Source organism: Anas acuta, chromosome 3 (genome assembly GCF_963932015.1).
Source record: "Anas acuta chromosome 3, bAnaAcu1.1, whole genome shotgun sequence".
Lineage (NCBI taxonomy): Eukaryota > Metazoa > Chordata > Aves > Anseriformes > Anatidae > Anas > Anas acuta.
The window spans coordinates 61,665,340-61,687,391 of record NC_088981.1 but is presented as its reverse complement, the minus strand read 5'-3'; the positions used below and the strand labels follow the sequence as shown (position 1 = coordinate 61,687,391).

General features: G+C 35.7%; 1 protein-coding gene across 8 annotated transcripts in view; it reads left to right on the top strand.

Annotated features, from left to right (window-relative positions):
* Positions 1-22,052, top strand: part of LAMA2 (laminin subunit alpha 2) — a 383,401-nt gene that overhangs the window by 331,050 nt on the left and 30,299 nt on the right. For all 8 annotated transcript variants that reach the window (XM_068677473.1, XM_068677471.1, XM_068677468.1 and 5 more), the window contains 8 exons: positions 137-319; positions 2,494-2,648; positions 4,281-4,424; positions 5,296-5,429; positions 11,854-12,013; positions 16,344-16,468; positions 19,302-19,464; positions 20,463-20,607. In XM_068677473.1, coding sequence (XP_068533574.1) covers positions 137-319; positions 2,494-2,648; positions 4,281-4,424; positions 5,296-5,429; positions 11,854-12,013; positions 16,344-16,468; positions 19,302-19,464; positions 20,463-20,607 — 1,209 coding nt within the window. The remainder of the gene's footprint in view (positions 1-136; positions 320-2,493; positions 2,649-4,280; positions 4,425-5,295; positions 5,430-11,853; positions 12,014-16,343; positions 16,469-19,301; positions 19,465-20,462; positions 20,608-22,052) is intronic.

Genomic DNA, 22,052 nt, shown 5'->3' with positions numbered 1-22,052 from the left:
AACAAATTTTTGTTCTTTGGTTGTGTCTACAACACAAATTAAGGTTGTAGAGTTTTGGCACAAGTTTATTCTTGAGACATATGAAGAAAACTTCTGTACTCTGGACAGTCATTTCATTATTCTTTTCTACCTACAGATACAGCTATAAAGGTACAGGCGGCTAAAGACAAAGCAAAACAAGCCAACGATACGGCAAATGATGTCTTGGCCCAGATTAAAGACCTCAACCAGAATCTGCTTGGCTTGAGAAACAATTACAGTAAACTTGCAGATGATGTGGCAAAAACAAATGCTGTTGTGAAGGATCCTATCAAGAATAGTAAGATCTGGTTTGGTTTGGTTTGTTTTTTTGGAGGATTTTTTTTCAGTTTATATTTTCATTTCACATCCCAAAATGAAACAGAGACACTCAGTAACTTCACTCCCACAGTATTACTACAGTATGTTGTTGTAAAAGGAAGCTCTATAGTTTCTGTATTCTGCGTTTATCATTTAAGAACAACTTTTAAATCTTAGAGACTGATGCTGGTAGTTGCAGAAAAAAGCTAGCATCATCAGGATGAACATGTAGTGGATAGATTTGTTCCACAGACTGCTCTTTAAACTATTTAGGTAGGTGAATAATTAAAGAATCTGTCTTTGACTGACAATTTACCACTTGATTCATGTAAAATTCCCTGCACTAACCAAGCCTTCAGTCAATCAGATAATCATTTCTGGGAGAAATGCATGACTTCTGTCATATAAGTTACTATTTTGGTAGAGCACTGAAGACACTTAAGAAAGATAAAAAAGAGATTCTAAGTGTATTTTTTTAGGGCTCTTTTTTGTTGTTAGCGAAGCCTGTTATAAGAAGTGACAATTGCTTTAGCATTTTCACTTTGGATATGTAGGATAACATTGAATTCTAAATTACAATGTATTTTATGGTAGATTGTTCATCTCATATAGGAGTGTACAGAGCTGACAACAAAACCTGAACACCTTTACAAAATTGCTGAAGGACTAACTTTTCAGCTACTCTCTACTCTCCAGGTTTTGGTCAGCTTGGCATCAGGCAGCTCCATCAGGCAGAGAGATCCCTAGTAGTTTACACAATAAGAAAAATAGTTATCTATTGAAATACTGTGATTATATTATGGCAGGTTAGGAATCAATTAGATCTACAAGGTAACAACATCTGGATTGGTAGTGATAAACAACCGGGAAGTGGCCTAAAAGCACCAATTTCTTGGCACTTGGATCTAGAATCCTGTTCCTTAATTTACATTTGTGTTTAGATCTTCAAAACATCTTCTTATGTTGTATTCTGTTTTTTCTCTGCTCTTTGTCTCCTTGTCTTGCCTACAGGAATCAGTACGTATGTTCTCTTTCTTGTGGTTTTTTTGTTGTTGTTGTTGTTGTTTTGTTTGTTTTTTTTATTGTGCTTTTTCCAGTAGATGATGTTCCACTGCTTGCCACCAAACCTTCTGCATGGTCTTCCACATTTCTCATTCATCAAAATAATCAAGTAGTTTGATTATTTTTGAAGGCTCTGAGATAAAGTGTCTTGGTAACTAGTCTCACTTATGAAACCTTAAGAAACATCTTGAAGGTTTGGTATCAGCGTCTGGGTTAGTATTCAGAAACTAGATACACAGACTGTCATGCTTTATCTAAGCAATATCCAACTTCTTAATAATTATTTCCCTTCAACTACATTCTTTTGGTAAAATCTGATTTGTGCCTTTCACAGTCATCCACACAATCCCATACCCTCATGCAAAACAAGTGCTGCAATCCTTACATCTTCAGAACTGTCAGAGAGAGGATATGGTTCACTAGTTGTATGTTGAAAGGCAAAAAAGTCATTTGAAGCTTAAAGAAAAAGAGAGAAAAAAGATCTCTTTGTAAAACTATTAAGTTCACTTGAAAAAAAAAATATATATATATATTTACAGTTTAGTGTCACATTTTTGATCTGCTTTCAATATGCATACAGAATTTTAAGCTTCTGATCAGAATTAAAACATCTTGTAGTTGTTGCCATTTTAGTTAATTTATGAATTGACATCAAGTTAATTCAAGAATTAACTATAGTCCTCTAGCCCTTTTGCAGAAGTTACTAATGGAAACTAACAAGTTTTCATTAATCTAGCATATTTCTTCAAAGCTACAGTTAGAAAAAGCAAGTAAATGCTTAGTGCATAACTGTATTAATGCTATAGCAAATATTGTCCATTAGTGTCACCCTGACCTGAGGCATAGTTACTGCTTCAAAATCCTGCTTTAACATCTGTATTTGCTACTATTGCTAAATTATCTTAATTCTAAATGCTCTTAAATGGTCTTATTTTGTTCAGGTAGCTTCCTAGTCAGTGTATATCTCGTAGTAATAGCATGTAATTATTGCCTGAGTATTTATGCAGAATTTTCTTGATTATTTTTTTTATTGCAATTTGTAATTATTGTCTGGCATCACTTTAAAATTCTGCCTTGTTCTTTCTTATGAAGTTGCTGATGCAGATTCCAGCATAAAACACCTAGAAAAAGAAGCAGACCGCTTACTAGATAAACTCAAGCCAATCAAAGAACTTCAGGATAACTTAGGGAAAAACATTTCTCAGATAAAAGAGTTGATAAACCAAGCTCGGAAGCAAGCTAATTCGGTAAGCCCTTTTTCTCCATGAGATTACCTTTTGAATTTTGTTAGGATTTTATTTTTGAATTTTCTCTTTCTTTTCCATGAGCTGAATTCTTTCTAATTCCGAAAATGTGTAAAGAAAGCAAGGAATGGAATATAATTTCTCAGATAAGCAAAGAATACTCCAATAATTTTCACTCTGTGTCTTGTTTCTTCATTTAAAATGCACCCTAGTTAAACAGATGACATCTGTAGGAATGATTATGGAAAAGATATTATTTAAGAAGTACTGTGAGTGAGAGTACAACAGGAGAATCACCACATCATCGTTTGTTGTGAAAACAAAAATATTTGTTGTTGTTTTTTGTTTTGCCTCAAAACTGATATTAAGCCCCTATTTTCATTTCATGGAACTTATATTACCTGAGAATGTGGAGTTCTGATAAATCAAACTTGGTTTAAGAGTGTATTTCAATTTGGCTGTTGAGTGTGGTATCCATCTCCCTGATTCAGTAATATTCCAAACTTGATGATCAGCTGGATAATACCAGGTTATTCAGCTTGTGACACAGTGTAACAAGGGGAAAAAAAGAGTTCTTGAAGATGGTACATAAGGAAACTTCCTGAAAAAGAGATTAGGAAACAAAACCTTACAGAATAATAGGAGCCCAGGAAGGAAGTATATAGCATATACTCAATGAGATTTGTTCACGATATAAGGACAGGTTATAGTGATTAAATTGTTTTCTTCTTATGTTTGTCTTCTGTCTGAAGGCTTAAAAATAATTACTTGCTCAGCATTTCTGAGTTAAAAAAGTAACGTTTGGTCATAGAATGGATCTCCTTTTTGACAAAGCTTACCATAAGCAAAAGTCATCTTTTTACTGAGTCTACCATTATTTGCATCTACTCTAATACATAAACATGTCTAGCTGGAATTGAAATACATTGGACTGTCATTATGTCTATGTTGGCAATATGAAAGCAAAGAGTATACTGTTTTTTATCTGTGCTCAGAGCCTGAGGAAACTAACACATATGTCCAAATGCGTATGTCACCTGAGCTGTGGAAATGAAACCTAGTAAATCCATCAGGGGCTATGATAAAACAGCAATACATAACTGTTGGTTTAAAAAAAAAAAAAAAAAAAAAAAAAAAAACGGTAGGAGTATTAAATTAGCATAATCAAAGATATTGCAAGGAAAAAATAGATCTTCCTGTCTACCCCAAAGCAGTGTGCTACGATTCCTTCAGGAGCACTGCATATTTTCCTGGCATTATGTTCTAGTTATAGGCTATCTCCATTGTCAGAATTCCCCTGCTGCTTGTGTTAGACCAGTTAATCTTCTAGCTATTTTAATCCATACAGTTTGTCCTTTCACACCTGAATGCCAGAAAGAGCTTTTATTGCCTTTTAATCAAAATATAAGAAACAATCCCAAAATGAAAATTCCATTTCTGCCTCCTGTATATATCCAAGCAACTCCCTGCTACATGTAACATGGAAATGGTAAGGAAGAATAAAAATATATATATAAAAAATAATAATTTTAAAACAACAACAACAACAAAAAACAGTTATTTAGAAGCCTCTTAAGTTACTTCTGTATTAATAAGCAGCAAACTGAATTATTTCTGCTCTGTTTTTTTTTGAAGATCAAAGTGTCCGTGTCTTCCGGAGGCAATTGTATTCGCACATACAGACCAGAAATAAAGAAGGGAACATACAACACTGTCATTGTCAATGTGAAGACTGTAGTTGCTGACAATCTGCTTTTTTACCTTGGAAGTGCCAAGTTTGTAAGTGTATCTCCTGCTTTTCATGTCAGCGTTGCTCAATCAAATCAGATTACTGACAAACACAGAAGATGAAAAAGGCTTATTTTTTCCTCCTCAAGGCTTCAGAGCAATGGTTGAGGGCCTATGATAAACCAGACATTTACTGTCTTTAGTATTAACATAAGGACTTCTAAAATACAATCAGTAAATATTTTTTTTTATATTTTTAATTAGATATGAAATCAGAGTTCTGCATGAACTGCGTTAGAGCTTTAAAATTCACGGTGCAACCAGAGTAAACTTTGGGTTGGTTGTAGGTTTTCCCTTGGGAAAGAAGTAGCTAATCATCTTGCATCTGTCAAAGCTCGAATTTATTGTAATTTTCAGTCACGTCTACAACTGCAAGCATAATGATGATGAATGATTCCGTTTCCCATGAGCACTCTAGAATAATCAATAATAATTCTGTAAATGGGAAAAACATTCTATTTCTAACATTTTGAACTATACATTTTATTTACCTAATACAGAATGAAGAGGCTAGATGGTATCATATGTTAGCCTAGAATCCTGACATGTTTCTGCCATCCAATGGATGTTTTACAAATAATGTTTGTCTCAGTTAAATCCTTCTCTTAGTGCCTACAATATTAACATTTCTGCATGTTTAGCAGCAATTTGCTGCATATCACTAACACCAGTCATTTGTCATCTTTGACTTATTTGAACCAAGGAAAGCACAATCCGATTCTTAGTCACTGTTATTTTCCGTACTTTATTATATATGGGTTTCTGATACTCTGTTCTGATGCCTCCTGAAATGGGAAGAGTTCTGGAGAGCTTCCTTTAATCAGAGTATGATATTGCTTCTATTTTCATATTTTCTATGTAGACTGACTTCTTGGCCATAGAGATGCGCAAAGGCAAGGTGAGCTTCCTGTGGGATGTGGGATCTGGTGTTGGACGGGTAGAATATCCAGATCTGACCATTGATGATGGGTTTTGGTACCGGATTGAAGCCTCTAGGCAAGTATATATTGCCTATATATTTCACTTCCAAAGTTTTATTTCCTAAAAAAAAAAAAAATGGCTAAATTAAGCAAGTTCTGTTTCCAATCCACTCTCCATGGGTTTACATGTCTCAGGTTTATGGAAGTATTTGCTAGGTCTGAAACATCTAATTTTAAAACAAGATGTTTTCGTAAATACGAGAAATGGTAGGCTGGTTTAGTGGAAACTTTTGAACCTACACCCAATAGTACTAAAAGTGAATACTACAAATGCTATTGAAATATTCATTGTTCTGTATCAAGAATTTATTTTCATCATGTATTTCCCCTCTAATATCAACAATCTATGACTGCTTCTATTTCCTTCTTCTTACCTATTAGTCTATAAGCTACCTATCACTCTTCTTCAGCTAGCATACTTTAAAAATCAGTACAGGATTTAACACACAAAAAGATAACTACTATTCTTTCCACCTTCAATTTCAAAGAGTAGCACAATTTCTGAATGTCACGTCTTGATACAATACTGCAAATGAGTGGTCTGTCATACATCAACATCTTGATTCTTACTCAGAATGCCTTTTCCATAGCTGGAATGTCTCTTCAGACTGGAGGTATTTTAAAAGATAAAGCTTATGAAAAAATCAAGGGTAAAATATTCTGGAAACTATATTTTGTACTTCTGTGAGATCAGTTTTGAATGCTTTTGTGCTTTAGTAATATGAAATCATAGAACGGTTTGGGTTGGAAGGGACCTTAAAGACCATCAAGTTCCAACCTCCCTGCCCCCACCAGACCAGGTTGCCCAAAACCCCATCCAGCCTGGCCTTGAATACTTCCAGGGATGTGGAAGTATTGCTTCTCTGGGCAACCTGTTCTAAGGCTTCACCACCCTCCGAGTGATGAATTTCTTCCTTATATCTAATCTAAACCTACCCTCTTTTAGTTTAAAGCCATTATGCCTTGTCCTATCCTGACAAAGCCTCCCCAGCTTTCATGTAGGCCCCCTTTAGGTACTGGAAGGCCACTGTAAGGTTTTCCCAGTCTTCGCTTCTCCGGGCTGATTTTGAACTCCAAATCCCTCAACCTGTCTTCATAGGAGTGGTACTCCAGACCTTTGATCATATTCATGATGATCAAATATAAATACATTAATATTCAAATTTCACATTACTTACTTGAATCCTGTATTTTCCATTTATATAGAACAGATACTACATAAGGTATAATATTTACAGCATAAGGATAGATAACTATATTCTTTATCCTCTACTTATGAACAAATCTTAATAATTCAGATGACATCATCTATATTGCGATCTGATATGAAGCTAATTCTTGTTGCATACATACATGTTAATTTCACATTGTATTAAACATAGAAGTGATAGTACAGTCAAACAATGAGAGAAAGAAAGAAAATCATTCTAATTCCAGTTACATCCATAGCTCTGAGAGAAGGAAATGGCATCCAATTTAAATAATTTATTGAAATCACAGAAATCAGACATTCAGAGCGGATAAATAAATAAAATTATGGTACTTGCTCTTGAAGCTGGCTTAATGAAGCCTTATTGCTTGGAAAATGCAAACTGTGGTACAATAGGAATTGTTGAAGTTTTTGTTATTTCATATTATGCATAGTGAAGCAGATTCATGACACAGTAATGCCAAACTTAAGGCTGCTTCAGCAGAATACGGAGCCAGGACATGGTATGAAAATTCACACATCCAACAAATGCACATTGCCTATTAAACTGCTTATTCTGGATATATAGGGTGTGTATGCCATTAGTTTTAAACAAACTGCTGGATCAGCAATTTGGAACAATTACAGCTGCACAAATTTGACGTACAGAGCATCATTCAGGAGAATTACATTGCAGAGTCATTAGTTGGATTTGTGGGATCAAGACAAAAGAACTCAGGACTGATTTTGTATTCTTAAGGCAGACTTCATAAATAACATACCTTACTGAAGATTTTCCATCTTCGAACGTTTTAGTCCATTTGATAATTCTCCTTGGACTCCCTTCAGAAGCTGTAGGACTGTTTTACTTATCTCATTCACCCACATTTTTTCTCTAAATTTCTACTCAGTTGCAGCTACAGATTTTTTTCAGCAACCTGTAAGCTGCCAGAACAGCCAGAGCAGGGCATTCACTTAGAGGGGGGACATAAAATGAAATTTTGGCCTTGCTGAATTTTGCCTTGGATTTCAGTGGCAACACACATTGACACATGTTAATAATGATATGGTAGGTTTAAAGGTTTTCACAGCAGTTTTTAATCAAGGATCCCAAAAGGCCATGTGAAAATGTGGTAGCACAGAGGTCACGAAATTCTCAAAATCATTCAGTATATTGAGTGAAGTCTAAATATGAAACAGCTGACTGAATAATGATCAGGGATACTCAGTTCAGTTAACTTCTGGGCCAAATTTTCCCATCTGTTAAGACCAATTTAATAATTACTGCATCTGTTTTTCTCAGAGGCTTTTAATTTTTCTCTCCTTTTTATTTAAAGTATACTAATACTTTGCATGTTATTGTATATACAGAGGTTATCAAATAAATATTTTAAACTTTATTTGTATGGAATTGAAGTAAAATTTATTTATTCCTTTAGAGCAGCATATGCTTATGGAATAAGCAATTCCCTATACTTTGATGGTATAGGAATTTAACTATCACAGAGTTAATTACCTGTTAGAGAAGCAAATCTTACCAAGAACTACAATCAATCAAAGTGTCAGTTAATGAAGGAAAATATGGCATAAACAGTTTGCAACAAAAAGATTTGAGGCAAGCTTACAACATGCAAACTGTCACTTTTGTATGAACCTTCAAATACATGCTAGAGTATTTTTGAGGCTCTCTAGATCAGTGTAACAATGTCACTTGACTTCAGCAGGCTTCAATTAGGAGCAGAATCTGATTAGCCATGATTTTAATCAAGTGCACTCTAAGTATTATCGTTGTTAATGACAGAGTTTAAGCAGCATCCTTCTTTTAAGGACGAAAGACAGTTGAATCAGAGGTTCATAGTAAACACATCCAGCCCAGCTCAGAAATAATTCAGTCGTAAACTACTGTAGCAAATCTAAGTCATAATTTCTAGTAAAGGTTTTATTTGCTCTCAGGGAACCAAGGAGCAAAGATTTCTTCATGGTATTCTGTAATCTAATGCTGATGACTTGCAAAAGTCATCTCATTTGCATCATGCATCTCCTAACGAGTATATACTGCATGCATGCCATTGTAATTTTTTTTTCAGATGATCAGCCACTCAGCACTGGTACATCTTTAACCCACCAGTTTTGCAAGAACTGACTCTGACTACAACAGTATTTTCTAACCTGATAACTTGTCGTACATCGGACACAAATGTCATTTTGTTGTCAAGGTAGCCAAGTTCCTTCTTCAAGCTCAGTTGTCCTCCCTAAATAAGATAGAATTATTTATGGAAGACTCTGTCATTATTCTTTCAATTTGTCTGAGGATTAAAGACACCCATGCTATTTATGACATATTAGGCACCCTAAAAAGTGTCGATCTGCTGAGTGACTTCTGTGTTATTTCACTCAGATGCTTTTAAACTAGTTTCACTGAATCGTGATTTCAACACAATAGAGAATGAAAGTGCTAATGACTTTCTTTCAGAGAGGATAAGCAGTTCAGTAAAAGTCTCTAGTAACTGTTAGCCTTTCAATAATTACTACATTGAGAACTGTATTTTGAAGTCCATTAGAGGGCTTCGCATCAATAAACCTAGAAAAAAATAAAATCAAAATTTGGAATTTCTGTTGCATAAAAAAAAAATATCTAATTAGCATTCAGTTGATTTAGGAATACAAGGTAAAATATTGTCATTAAGTGGAGTTTGCAACAACAACAAATCATTTAGAAGACCATGGATTGCTTTAGCCCACTACTTTAAAATGATCAGGAGTAATTCTGTGTTCACATACCCCAGATGTCATTTAGGAGATTCCCTGAAAGTTGCATGTATGTTATTTCCAGCGTTGCCAGATCAAGCTAGAAGTGATTGAAAAGTTCCTGTATTTCACTGCAAATGTGTGGTTTTCACATTGAAAGCCTTGATATCCCTGTCTCCAGGGCAGACAAGATGGCATGGATTCAAGAAGATATTTCCCATTGGATGGAAATCCTCAAAATAATTTTCAACCCTGCTTCACAGTTCAGGAAAAATTTATCATGACTGACACATGACCGTCAGACTGTCACAACTAAATGAAAACCTTTTCTTTTCTTTTTTTTTTTTTTTCTTTGAATCACTTATTTCCAGTTATATGATATTTCATAAGACAACTCTCAATTTCTTCTGGTTTTTGGGTGATAGGTTCTGATCCAAAGGAATTTCTGAAGAAGTTGTGTGTGTGTTTGTTTGTTTGTTTGACATAAAATACATAGTTTTCCATGATTTTACCATTCTCTAGAGCCCTGGTCCAGCATACTTTCTAAGTGCAAAGATTATGTAAGTACAGGGTAGCAATGTCATCTTTCAGCTTATTCACTAGCCTAACCTATGCATTCTTCCATTAATTAAGTAAAGCTTCCATTAATTAAGTAAAGCATTTAAGAGAAATGACAGGTTTTCATGAAGTTATGCTTTTAACTTTTAGTTTACTTGCAATTTCAATGCCCCAAGCCAATCTTTTTTTTTTTTTTTTTTTTTTTCTAATTAGACAAAAAAATAATTTTTCATCTTTACATGCAGCAAAGTTTGGGAGTTTAGAAAACAAAAGATTTTTTTGTTTGTTTGGATGTATGTTTTACTTTCTAGCTGTGACTTACTATCTTTATAGGGCAGGTGTGCAACTTTTTAGTCTAGAAAAACTACATATGGATTTTTTTTTGGTGAATTTTATCAGCTTTATTTAATCACTTTTCTTTCTTTCCTTAGAAAACTCATAGATATAAAATCTAGGCAAACTCATAGATATAAAATCTGTTTTATGAAAAAAAATCTGTTGTGTTTTTTGTTGTGTTCTGTTTGTTTGTTTGTTTTAGCTTGAGAACAGGTAGTGTTTAATTTTTAGAATATAAATAAGTAGCCAACAACATACAGCAGGTCACCTAAAAAAAAAAAAGTATAGTCACTCTTCACAGGTATACACTCACTGTAAACTGATATGGAAAAAACAAAATAAGCTTTATTTAAAAGTGTACATGTATTTCTGTACTAATTATCAAGCATATATGTCTTAAAAGTTCTCTGTAATGATGAATCTTTCAGTGCTGTTTGAAGTTGCAAGATAAGGCATCTGTGTTAGGAATTTCCAGATTAACTTGGCAATGGTCATGTGAAATCCGACATCCTATTAAAAATGAGATAAAGCAGCCTTTTCCAAAGTTTCCATCCATAAATCCACAGTACATGGTCTTCCTCTGCCTACCTCACCTCCCAGCCACTGCTCCACCACATTAATGATCATACTAGGTACTTCATCTGCACATGATAGGATTTGACTCGCTTATTTCTACAATCATATGATGGCCTGATAAGAAATTATGTGAGTTGGTTGTGCTCCAACTGTCTGAGAGGAACCAATAATTTGTGGCGTGGCCATAAATGCCTGATAGTTTACTTCAGAATAAAAGCTACTATCCATACCTAAAAGACAGTAAAATATTATGGAAGTTAACTGCAAGGGATTCAAAATTATTCAAAGTCTTTCAAAGTTTTCTTTCAAATACCTTTCAATATACCTGAATCATCTCTCTCCACATTCTGTTCCTTCTGTTGTAAAACTCCAGCAGCCAATTCTTTCCATGCCAGGCACTATATTAACATAACGACCTAACGAGTAGAAAAAGAACTGCTGCAGGTACTATTAACAAATGGTAAATCCCTTTATTGTTATTGTTATCATCAGTATTTGATGTGGTTTGTAGAGGACAATACCAACCACTGGGGTTTGTGCCTGTTTCATAAGCAGAGAGCTCCACTGTTGAAAGTACAAAATCTGTGCATCACAGTGAAGCAAACTGAAGTACTTTGTCACTTGATCATTCATTTTATTGCAAAAATAACCTAATAAATCTTACAAAATTCAAAAATTTAATTTGGATCCTTGCCTACCTCATTTGTTACGTCAAGAAACAATTACTGAAGTCTAATTTCATCACAACATTGGAGAAAAAAAATGGTTTCTTGTTTTAGTTAATGAAAGTTCCACTTCATCTGTATATTGAATTTTTTGCTTAAGGGGGATAGAAGTGAAGAAAAAATAAATATATAAAAAGCTGTTTTTAACTTACAAAGACAAAAGAGTCTATTCACTTATATCACGATTAAACATATAGAGACGTGTATTACTGACTTGTATTCAAAGATGCCATCCAAAACAGACTGGTTACTGTATTTGATGTAACTATTGACTCTGTGTGCCTTATTTATTTTGTTCAAATGTCTAGGACTGGGAAAAATGGTACTATATCAGTGCGAGCTCTGGATGGTCCCAAAGCCAGCATTGTGCCTGCCACATTCAGTGCTGTCTCTCCACCTGGATATACCATTCTGGATGTAGATGCTAATGCTATGCTGTTTGTTGGAGGCTTAACTGGAAAAATAAAGGTAATGTTTATAGAATGGAAAAATAAAGGTAAAATACAGCATTGGTGTATTAAATGATTATTTATGTGGACACTTTTCATTATTTCTTACAGTAAAAATAGTAAAAATAGTAAAAATAGTGTGTTGGAGTCATTGTAGGAAGTGCTTTAGTAGCACATGTGCTCTTGAAAGATTATTAAGTTTTGCCTAGAGATGTAGTTGTGAAAACCTGAAGCTTCTCTGCCTATCCTGTAACTTCTGATCAGAAGCCTGGTGGCTGGCTGCAGTGGTCCAGTAGTTGTTTAGCCCAAACAACTAATTCCCACTGGGTAGCTGGATGCTTTGCCTTTGCATTGCTGTTCCAACAGGACATAGTTCATAGTGACAGGAAATAATTTCTGTTTCCATACATTCCTGGTCTCCTAACAATGCATGTAACTATATATATTCTTTGCATTCAGTATTTTTTTTCATGTACCTGCAGTATTGCTTCCTCCTTTGCAATCTACTTCATGTCTACTTCATGTGTTTTGCTTTATTTTCTTAATTTTTATTCCTGGTTTTCTGCTGTGCAACCTTTCTTTTAAACTGCTACCTGCATCTGATCCCTGATCTATTTTCTCTCTTTTGCCCATTTATTTTCCTGGTGACTGCTTGCACATTGCTTAACTTAATGGGAATGAATATAAGATTTATGCCAAATAAAAAGAATGAAAATCTTTTGGTAAAGATGTTCTCCAATAAGTAGCAATTAACATATATGTTCCAGTGAAATTCTTTACAAAACTAGTTTGTTCCTAATCACTATTTTGATTTTTTTTTTTAATGTTGAACATGTTAAAACATTCCCAATCGGTGAACTAAAGGAACTTTTTTTGAACTAAAGTTTTTACATGTCCTTGAAAATTGAAGTAGCACAATATTTTATGTTTCAACTTTCTATATTTTAGAAATTTCAGCTTTCTAGATTGTTCTGGTCTATGTATATAGATGTTCCCATTCAGAGGGGAAACACCGAACTATTTGGCTGCGCATACCACTTTTCAAGACAGAGAAAATAAGAGGATACAAGATAAATAGAAAATGTAGATTCTACTTACTTGAAATCAGTGTCTTGTAGTCAGCTTTATCTTAAAACATAGCCATACATTTTGGAGCACAGTCATTTTCAAACTTGCACAAATTCATAGCTCATTATGTATTAGAGAGCAAACTTTGTCATCTTTTCCTATGTTCTCAGCGCAGCCTGGTTTGCTCTCCACCTTCCAGCTTTCTATCTACAACTAAAGCTGTTTACTTTCTTCTGTAAGCCATAAACAAGAATCCTTGAAACATATTTCTACAAATTACTGAATCATCAGTTGCTAAAAGCAGCTCTGTACTGCAGAGATCAGCGACCCTTACAAATGAGAATGGCCTCATTGGTTCTCTGTACTCTATACCTCTGATCTGCTTTCTCAAAGGCAATGGAAATAAAGCAGGAAGAGGTGGTTTATCTCCCACACCTAATAATTCTTCTCAGCTTTCTTACTTTCTTGGTTATTATTTTTTTTTATGTTCAATAAGTGATAGTTTCTACTGCTGTTTTCACCAGTAACAAATTTAATTACATTGGCATTATGTCTCATTTATTACTTGCCATAATAACTCAGTGGAATAAACACTCCACTGAGCAGAATTGGGACTGTTCATTGCTTGCAGTGTTTTATATAGCTATAATGACCAAAGACTCAAATGCACACAAGTCCATAGAGTCTATGGGGATGTTTATGCCTACCCAACTCTCAGAGACTGATTGATAGCTCATGAAGATAGACTGGATCAATCAGGTAACAATCATAACTGCCAGAATTATGATTGAAAAAAATAATTTCACTGTTCCACATTTAGAAAAACACTTAAGACTTTGGTTAATAAATTATTTAAATTTCATTGAATCAGTTGAGACTGTAGAAAATAAGTAGTTGAGTGTTTTTTGGCCTGTTATCTTTGGGTGATCCACTGGAGGAGTCATGAAACTTCAAACTCAAATGCCAACCCAAACTCAAGTCTTAATTGAATTCTATTTTAAATTTCACTTGTGAGTTAGCAGAGCACAAGTGGGGCAAGTACTGAAGTATAATAGCACGATTTATATATGCACAGGTCTAGAACATCAAACTTCCAGAGATTTGACAGGAATTCTACTTGGAAAAAAAATATTATGTTGCCTTTAAGAATCAAGAGAATCAGAGATGTTACAATAATACAGCAACTGCTGTTCTGTTTCATGGCATAAAGTAGTCTTGTGCCTAGTCCAAACTTCCGAAGCAAAGCTGTCACATTAGAAATGTATGTTTTACTTGAAGTCATCTCTACGTTTAAGTTTTATAAATATTTTATTGTTACATAAAGTGCTCTTAGTATTGCAGCCTCATGGTAGAAAAAGTGCAGCAAAGGTGTAAAAAAGAGTGATCGTATCTATTATTCGAGTAACCAGGCCCCAAAGCTGGCACCTACCACTCCAACAAAATATCAAACCCCCTAACAAAGGTCATCTTACTTAATTTAGGTTGGGTTTCAAAATATTTAACATTATATATGATGCCTATTATTTCAGTTTTATTATCTAATATTATTAGTATTTATTTGGAGTTTTACTTATTATTTAAATACTAACATTATTTGAATAGCACTCAGTCAACAAGAATTACTTAATGATGAAGCTTCATGAAGCTGTATTTAAGAAAAAGTTAGAAATATAAAAATGGCAAATAATCTCTAGAGGGAAAAAGGTTCAAAGGCTCTTGATGAATCTTGTTAAACACAAGGGCTTGGGACATAGTAATGTAGTAGTAATGTTTGAATCCTTTACTGAATGCTTTTCTTTCTTGCTTTAGTTAGATACAGTGAGGCACAGGTGGATACTGAGCACACTTCAGCATGTAAGACAGTTCTAGGATCAAGAGTGAGGTACAGTACTGAACCAGAACAGAAACCGTGGATGCTGCAGAAAATCAGATGCCAAATGAATAAAAAAAATATATAACCTTTTTTTTTTTTTTGAATGCTTGTTATCATATGGTAGATTTGTCAAGTTCACAAAATGAAGTGTTAAACTAAGAATCTTTTCTAAAACTTTGAATGTTTTGGACATCTGTCAAGATCACTGATATTTTTAAAATCTTTTCATATTATTGGGCCTTGGGCTACATGATCAGATAAGCATTAGATTTGTCCTTGGAGTTTCAGCTAAATCCATTTTTGCAAGTTTTTTTGCAATGTATTCAGAAAAAAAATGCAGTTCTTTTCAGTTTTTCAGTTAAAAAAAAAATCAGTTTTTAAAAAACATCTTTCATTTGACTTGAGTAGTAGAATACTATGATGCATAGATGTCATGATTTTCTCAGAAGTGACATTAAGTTCATACTTGTTACTAATTAAAACCTTCTCAATTACCCTGGGAAATATCAACAGCACATTAAGTCTTTTGAGTCATACTTTTGCTTGAATATTTTCAAGTTGCACTTCTTCATATTCTCTTGCAAGATCTTAATATTTGTAATTACCGTGTGGAAAACAGCAGGTGCTTGTCTATTTCAAATAGCTAAATATATAGATTTTCAATCAGTTCATATTGATGAAGTGAAATTTAAATGAAACCAGGTATTTTTAGAAAGACCTTTATTAGGTGAGTACTCTGTGTACTGCCATGTAGTACCATAGTACCATACCATGTACTGTGGTATGTACCATGTAGTACCATACTAAACAAGCATTACCCCCCATGTGTGTGACCCAAGCTTGATGAGTTTTGATGTGTTAAAAGTTTTAATCTCATTGCCAGCTGCAATTTTTCAGCATCCAAAATTCAGCATGACCTTTACAGGAGTAGTCAGCTGAGTCCACATTCACTGTTAGGTTGGAGGGTCTGCTGAATTTCAAGGCTATTGAGAAGTACAATAGGAACATTTTGCTAATTGTACTGTGGTCAAGATTCCTCATAGCTCTTTACTTGATGTCTTAAACAAAAACACAGATAGACCTCAAAAAGATTCTACTGTGGGACTACTGCAAGCAGACAGCTTTCCAAAAGGCCAGAAGCCAGGTGGTGAGGTAGAACCTAGGGCAGCTTTTCATTCTCCAGGAATCATTCTGCATAGGCCTTCCCCTGGGTCTCAAATAAATGGACTTTTCCATTCTGACTGAAACAAAATTTACCTGATTTTTAGCTGTTAGGTTGTTCTATAGGATTAAATACATTAAATATTTCTCATAATATTTAAATTAATAAGAAGCATCTTCTGATATTTGTGACTTTCATACTACTTATTTCATTGAGTTCTAAAGATGTTTGTGTTTTCTGTTACAGAAGTCAGATGCTGTTAGAGTCACCACTTTCACTGGCTGCATGGGTGAGACCTTTCTAGACAGCAAACCCATAGGACTGTGGAATTTCAGGGATATAGAGGGAGACTGCAAAGGGTGTGCTGTCAGGTAGGTAGTGCACTGACTGCTTCTTACGCTCCTTTGTGAACCTGTCCGTGGGGATGCTACAGTCTGTTGTAAGCAGCAGGAAATTCTGCAGCAGCCATCAAGTTCCAATGGACAGCTATGAGTTGTACACTAAGCTGAGAGTTGTAGGAAATGAAAAGTTAGATTGCAATTATATCAAGCAGTGAAGCAATGGATTTGGGTTGTAATGTGGTCAGTGTCTTTACAAAATTCAGATGGTGTAACAGTGCTGTGATGCAAAGACTCCACCTAATCAGTGGCCGGGATTAGTCATAACATGAGAGAGTGTGAGATCTACAGTGGGACAGAGTCTGGCACATGGATAGGATTTTGCAGCAGTGGGGTGTGTGCTTGCACATCATGCAGCACAGGGCAGGGTCAGACGCCTCAGAGTGGCATTCACAGCCACCATTGTGAGTGAGTAGAGACACCAAAGGGGAAAGCTGTTTCTTTTCTCAAAAGAGAAACAGATATCCTGTCCTGTCAGTGGCCTGTGGTTCCAGGTAAAGTAGGTAAATGACCCATCTGGACAGGACCAGGAGTCACATATATAAACAGGCTCAGAACTCTTTTCAGGAATTTTTGCAACAAAATAAGTTACTTTCTTTCTGGTGTGTCCTTGTCCTTGAAGAGTTGTGACCCGTCTTCCTTCCCATTTTCCACTGAGCTAATCTCAAACACGTTTTTGTGCCATATCTCATCGTCAAAAGCCACACTGATGAGGAACCCCATCCAGGGGCACCACCCTATACTGTGGCATAGTTCTGGGAATTGTTGTGTAAAGAGTGATTATGCATCTCTCACATCCTGGTTTATAGCTTTCATAGTAACCAGTTGCATGGAAGCATCAACTCTTGTTTTTTAGTGAGTTTGGCAGTGTCAGTATATCGTATGGAGCTCACGCTGTGTTAAGTAAAATAGCTGTAGACTCGGTCAGAGAGGTTAAGACTAGACTAGTTTTCAAACAAGCAGCCTAGTTTGAAAACCTGCTAAATCTTAGTTCTTTAGAAATTATGGAAAATCCAGTTGTAAACAGAACCAAATTTGGAAATATAAGAGCATTTCCTTGACTACAAATGTAGGCTCTTGATGCTTAGGTCAAAACTTAAGGATCATGATGATGGATATATGCATTTCAGTTCCTGTCGTGGTTTAACCCAGCCGGCAGCTAAACACCACGCAGCTGTTCGCTCACCCTCCCCCCTCCCTCTCTGGGACGGGGGAGAGAAATGGAAAGTGAAGCCCGTGAGTTGAGATAAAGACAGTTTAATAAGACAGGAAAATAATAATAACAATAATAACAATAATAATAATAATAATAATAATACAATGGTGATAATAGGAAAGTAATAATAATATGTACAAACAAGTGATGCACAATGCAATTGCTCACCACCTGCTGACCAATGCCCAGCCTCACCCCGAGTAGTCCGGCCCCCTCCCCCGGCTAGCCACCCCTATATATTGTTTAGCATGACGTCAGATGGTATGGAATACCCCTTTGGCTAGTTTGGGTCACCTGTCCTGGGTCTCTCCCCTCCCAGCTCTTACTGCACCCCCAGCCTGCCTGCTGGCAGGACAGAGCAAAAGGCTGAGACGTCCTTGGCTTGGTGTAAGCGCTGCTCTGCAACAATTAAAACATCGGGGTGTTATCAGCACTCTTCTCATCCTAAGCCAAAACACAGCATTCCACGATCTACTAGGAAGAAAATTAATTCTGTTCTAACTGAAACCAAGACAGTTCCAAAGAAGTCGTAGTGGAGAAACCTGAACTTCATGTGGATCTCTGCCTAAATTTCACAGAATCACAGAATTGTAGGGGTTGGAAGGGACCTCAAGAGATCGTCAGGTCCAACCCCTCTGCCAAAGCAGGTTCCCTAGAAAGCAGGTTCCCTAGAGAAATGTAATTTTCTCATTCATTAGTGATAATGTAGATCTGCTAGCTTGGAGCTGAGTGAGTGGGAGGAAGATTGATATAAAGAATACTAGACTTTAAATTCGTGAAAAACTGTATTAAAAGCTCCCTTTTGCCTTAACCAGTATCAGAAAGTTCCAGTATCAGAAAGAGTCCAGTTCTCCAGCAAAATCTATTTGCAAAAACTTATTGTTAAATGTAGCTATGTAGGGCAAGAGAGCTACGTTCAACATCATTGTATGTGTGTTAAGTTAAATGTAAAACATGCCCATAGCCAGTATTCCACATGTAGATTCCTTGTTCAACTATAATTATGTTTCTGATTAACTGAAAAATTACTGTCTTGCAGCTGTCTGATCTGTGTGACAGAGATGGACAAGATAAGTCCATCATAAAAAAAAAATACATTAAACAATCTCAGAGCCTCAATTTTTCTGCTCTTTAATGGCAGGAATGCCAAAAATCTGTGGAGGGACTGATGCTTTTCCTCTTGCGGTGTTTGTAGCCTGTGTGTAAACAAAGAATCACAATTTCCAGGGTTTTCACTCTGGAGCCTCCAGAAGTTGTAAAGACAGTAGCAGTAGCAAAACCAAGACATAAATGCTTATTTATACTGAGAATTGCAAAATAACTTGTTATAGAGCACAAGAGATGTACAACAGGCCCAAAAGTGCTTTCTTGTTGGACAGTTAGTGAGCTGAGCTGACCTTATAGCCCCACTTACCAGAATGTGGTTTTGATGTAAAATCAAACCGAGTTCAGGAAGACTCCCAAAAGACATCTTCTTGCCCCCCTGCTCCTTCCCACTTCCCTCCCCCTCTCTCCTCCACACTGTGTTTTTTTTTTTTCTCTCTTAACCTCACATGGAAAAGGAAACTGGTTGAAATTGCCCCTTTTCAGCCCACAGGTGGCAGATGGTGAAGGGACAGTCCAGTTTGATGGTGACAGCTATGCAGTGGTGAGCCGCCCGATTCGCTGGAACCCTAATATTTCCACAGTCATGTTCAAATTCAGGACCTTCTCGTCCAATGCCCTGATAATGTATCTTGCTACTGAGGACTTGGTAAGAACAACCAATTAACCTCCACACTCCTTACAGATTTCATGCCATCTTTACAATGTCTTCATCATATCATATTCATATCATATCATCTTTACAATGGCTTCAGCATATCATATTCATCATATGAAAACACAGAAATTGAATCTAGCACTGTCCTGGTATGATGCTGTTTGATATCCAAATGGCGACAGACAATGTTACCGTGTGCAAGCTGGCTGCCTAGGGTTAACAGACTTGTGAGCACATCCAGTTGTTAGATTCCAGCTTTTCTGAAATTATTAATGATTAATACATTTATCCCAAATGTTTACCTGTACAGATATTGCCAATTATGGTTATACTTTTATAGTTTAAAATATCATAAGAGGAAGCAGGGAGAAGGAGAATATGGAAAGAGAGAACTCTTAGATGGAAGTCCTACTAATCTGTGGAAAAAGTTTGTTTTTAATGTGAGTGGTATTAAAGGGGAACTGAATGGTGCAACAAACAGGATGTGATGGTGATGGTGTTTTTAATGAGATTTACAAACTGTTCCTTTTACTGCTAAAAGAGAGACTAGAAACATTAGTTATAATGTTTCTCAGGATAACTCAGGATTTTAATTCATATGCATTATCAAATGTGTGTGGATAATAGGAGAAGTTATAAAAACATCCAGCTGGATTCTCATGTGAATTGGGAGTAACTCAGTTTCAGTATCTCTGATCTAGACTGATTTGTAAGCCTGACTGGGAACAGTGTCCTTTTCTTATCCTCCTTTCCTTATTCTTTTCATATGGGCCAGTAGTTATGAACAGCAGTCCTCAGGGGAATATAGAACTTGCAGCAGACTTTCACACACTTCAGTCCTAGGCAGTAAACACTTAAGTGGATTTTTTAAAAAACTTGCAAAAAGTCATCTGTTGTCATTCAGAAAAGAGTGTTTATTTAATGTTATATGCCTCTTACCAAAATGAACAAGAATCATAATTTACATATCTAATCCCTTTCATTAACAGAAGGATTTCATGAGTGTAGAACTCAGTGATGGGCGTATAAAAGTCAGCTATGATCTGGGTTCAGGTACAGCTTCTGTTATCAGCAACCAAAATCATAATGATGGCAGATGGAAATCTTTCACCCTGTCAAGAATTCAGAAGCAAGGTGAGTTCCTGTGTTATTAACACCATGAGCTTCCCAGTTACCTATCTCATACAGAATCATCTAATTATGGGGAAAACAATGTACATAATCTGTGAAATTATGAAATTCTAGTGGTTTAGCAACTTTTACTTAGATTACAGGTGTGTCGGGCTGCATCTGAGTGATTACAGTGTCAAACAGGCCTTTAATGAAATTCTTTTGAAACAGGTTATGTTTATTTTTCATGCATAATTCTGCTTTACAGCTGTGTAAATTGCATTCTAAAAAGCTCCAAAGTGGGGAAATAAAGAAGCTTTTCCATCAGTTCCCTGATGTTGTACAAAATAATAAAACAAACCTGCATGATTTTTGTTAGGATAGCAATAGCTTTTTTGCTGTACAGTCCTTTCATACTCAGCATACCCCAAAACTCTTTTAAAAGCAATGCATTAAATACTGATAGTATAGTATCTCAGCAGACGAGCACAGCAGCCATTTCCAACAGACTTCTGTGGCACACTGTGTCTTTATGTGCTAAACTCTCTGTGCCTTCTGAATCACCAAGAGCCCCTTAAATATGCTTTTCCTCCTCTGACCTCTTCAGTGCCAGCTCTCCACCTGACCTTCACATCTCAAATACAGACTCACTCTTGTCATTTAGATGAAGTGGACTTGAGAGCTGGGCAACTAGTCAGAACAACTCTAAGTTCTCACCTCTAGATTTGCTGCACCTTATTTATATTCAGTTATCTTGGCCCATACTTAACTCAAAACATATTAAGATAAAATACAATGTCACATAATTGTAATTCATTCATACCATTCAAACATATTATGTGTTTGTATAGAAGATACAGGTATAGAAAATTATTCTTAGTCTATTTACGGTAAGGCACAGCAAAGAAGTCTATCCTCCAGTCAATTCTCTTTCACTCCTGAAAAACAAATAGTTTCAGGTTTTTTACATTCCTTCTCTCTTTAAAGGATGTTTATTTAGTCAGCTGCTTCTACAAAGGACTCACTTGTATATTAGAAGTAATTTTGTGCATTTAACTGTCTGGGGAAAAAAAGAAAAAAAAAAAAAGAAGGAAGCAAGGAAGGAAGCTAGGAAGGAAGGAGGGGCAAAGTTGGCAAAGAATAGGGACGGACAGGGGCAAAGAATAACGGAAAGAACTCTTTTTTTGCATCTCTGAGGAATAATGTTCCCTTCTTCCTTGGGGACTACACAGCACTTTTCAGCATGTCATGTCTCTCTCAGTGAACCTTAAATTCTGTATTAATCCATACATTGAAAACATGGATGGAACAAGTATTTAAATAGGATGTTTTTATATAGTTCATCAGTGAATCCAGACTGAGATTAGACATGACAGCAATTGAATACTTTGGGCTGAAAATTGTTTAGAGTGATTGATTGTCAATCTCTTAGGCACATCATGATAATCTTTAACTAACTTTTACTCAAA